Source organism: Phyllobates terribilis, unplaced genomic scaffold (genome assembly GCF_046119375.1).
Source record: "Phyllobates terribilis strain yellow unplaced genomic scaffold, ASM4611937v1 Scaffold_13__5_contigs__length_258822181, whole genome shotgun sequence".
Taxonomy (NCBI): Eukaryota; Metazoa; Chordata; class Amphibia; order Anura; family Dendrobatidae; genus Phyllobates; species Phyllobates terribilis.
Genome location: NW_027362773.1, coordinates 172,883,121 through 172,885,032, shown reverse-complemented (window position 1 = coordinate 172,885,032; position 1,912 = coordinate 172,883,121). Strand labels below are relative to the sequence as shown.

The following is a 1,912-nucleotide window of genomic DNA, read 5'->3' as shown; positions in this document are numbered from 1 at the left end:
ATTGCGTTACATATTTCTCATTCCGTTTTTCCAGGATACATTTTTTGCTTTGTTTCCACCTTTTTCTTCTCATATATTCAGTCTTCTCTGTGATTGGTGCTTTCTTCATACTTTTCATGTGTCTTTTTGTATCCATGATTATTTGTTCGGATACTTAAGTCCAGTTCAGAATATTCTTTTTCATAGCCAGCGTCCAGGAGATTTTAGACGCACCGCCCCATACTATACGCTTTGTCGTCTGAGATGTACATTTTTTGTCTTTTCTATAAGTTTTTAAAAGGATTTGCCAATAAAGATTGTTAAAATGTAACTGAACCGAAGAGACATGGAACCATCAAACCAATGTGGGTTCAGCTGGCGCCAGTTTACACCACTTCATCTCCCACATCTGAGTACCCCCAGAGGAGAGTGGGCGAGGGGTAAGACCCTCTGCTGGGGTCTCATCTGGTTTTTAACGTTGTGCTGCCTCCAGGAAGGCGTCCAAAGGCTGAAGGTGCGGCCCCTGCTCCTCATCTGTACATCCCCCTGTGTGGCTCCAATCACTCATATCCACAGCATTACACAGATAACATATAACCCACCAGACAGGCATCAATCCTCAGAGACCCCTCCCCAGAAGATCCCTACCTTCTCCAGCTGATGGATCCCCTCCTCCACGGAACAGATGGACGCCAGCGTCCTCAGAGCAGACGGGTACAAGCACTTAAAATCGTCTTGTCGACAGATTTTAAAGAGTACGACAACCGCTCCTTCCTGAGTATGAAGAAAAGACATTGAGACACAGTGAAACAGACAGCGGCATAATATAATCACTATAATACTACAACTGCCAGTCACGGGTGTGTCAGAAGTGACAGTAACCCTGCAATCCACGTTTGGCATTACAGACACCTTCTTAGAGGCTGTGTCTCTAGAACCCAGCGGCTACCTCCCTCTGGCTAATTAACACACTGGCCTGGGTGTATAAATACCTGCTATTTGCTGGATACTCACATTACCCTTTGTGAAAGCTTGAGCAAGAGCAGTACTTCTATCTCTCTGGAGCTAAGTGGACGTGTGTTCATCTCTCGAAAGTCAACTAAAGCTAAGCTATCTTCCCTTGTTTGTTCAGCCTTGATGTCTTTAGTTGTCAGTGGGGATCCACTAGCGCTCATACACCTCCCTTCCCTAGCCAGAGCCAAACGCCAGGGAAAGACAGGGCGAGGTTCCTGTGTGGCGATTGCTGTGGAACCAATATAGGGAAGTTAGAGGAGACAGGGTGATATAAGGTCAGTCTAGGAGGCCACCACTTCCCCCTTTCCCTAGAGTCTGGGCCCCCTTTTCCCATTTCCCTTTCTGTTGCACTTATTCTTTCCTATATCTTGAGTGACAGTGCGCTATGTACAAGAATATAACTACTATAATACTCCTCCTATGTACAAGAATATAACTACTATAATACTGCTCCTATGTACAAGAATATAATTACTATAATACTGCTCCCTATGTACAAGAATATAACTACTATAATACTGCCCCCTATGTACAAGAATATAACTACTATAACACTGCCCCCTATGTACAAGAATATAACTACTATAATACTGCTCCTATGTACAAGAATATAACTACTATAATACTGCCCCCTATGTACAAGAATATAACTACTATAATACTGCTCCTATGTACAAGAATATAACTACTATAATACTGCCCCCTATGTACAAGAATATAACTACTATAATACTGCTCCTATGTACAAGAATATAACTACTATAATACTGCTCCTATGTACAAGAATATAACTACTATAATACTGCCCCCTATGTACAGGAATATAACTACTACAATACTGCTCCTATGAACAAGAATATAGCTACTATAATACTGCTCCTATGTACAAGAATATAACTACTATAATACTGCTCCTATG

The 1,912-nt window shown here is 42.1% G+C and overlaps 1 protein-coding gene across 1 annotated transcript in view; it reads right to left on the bottom strand.

The window, feature by feature from the left end:
* INSC (INSC spindle orientation adaptor protein) overlaps positions 1–802 on the bottom strand; it is a 227,157-nt gene extending 226,355 nt beyond the window's left edge. Inside the window, exon 1 of the mRNA XM_073659569.1 lies at positions 628–802. Within this exon, the coding sequence (XP_073515670.1) occupies positions 628–774 (147 nt within the window). The 5' untranslated portion in view covers positions 775–802. The remainder of the gene's footprint in view (positions 1–627) is intronic.
* Between the last annotated feature and the right edge of the window lie 1,110 nt (positions 803–1,912).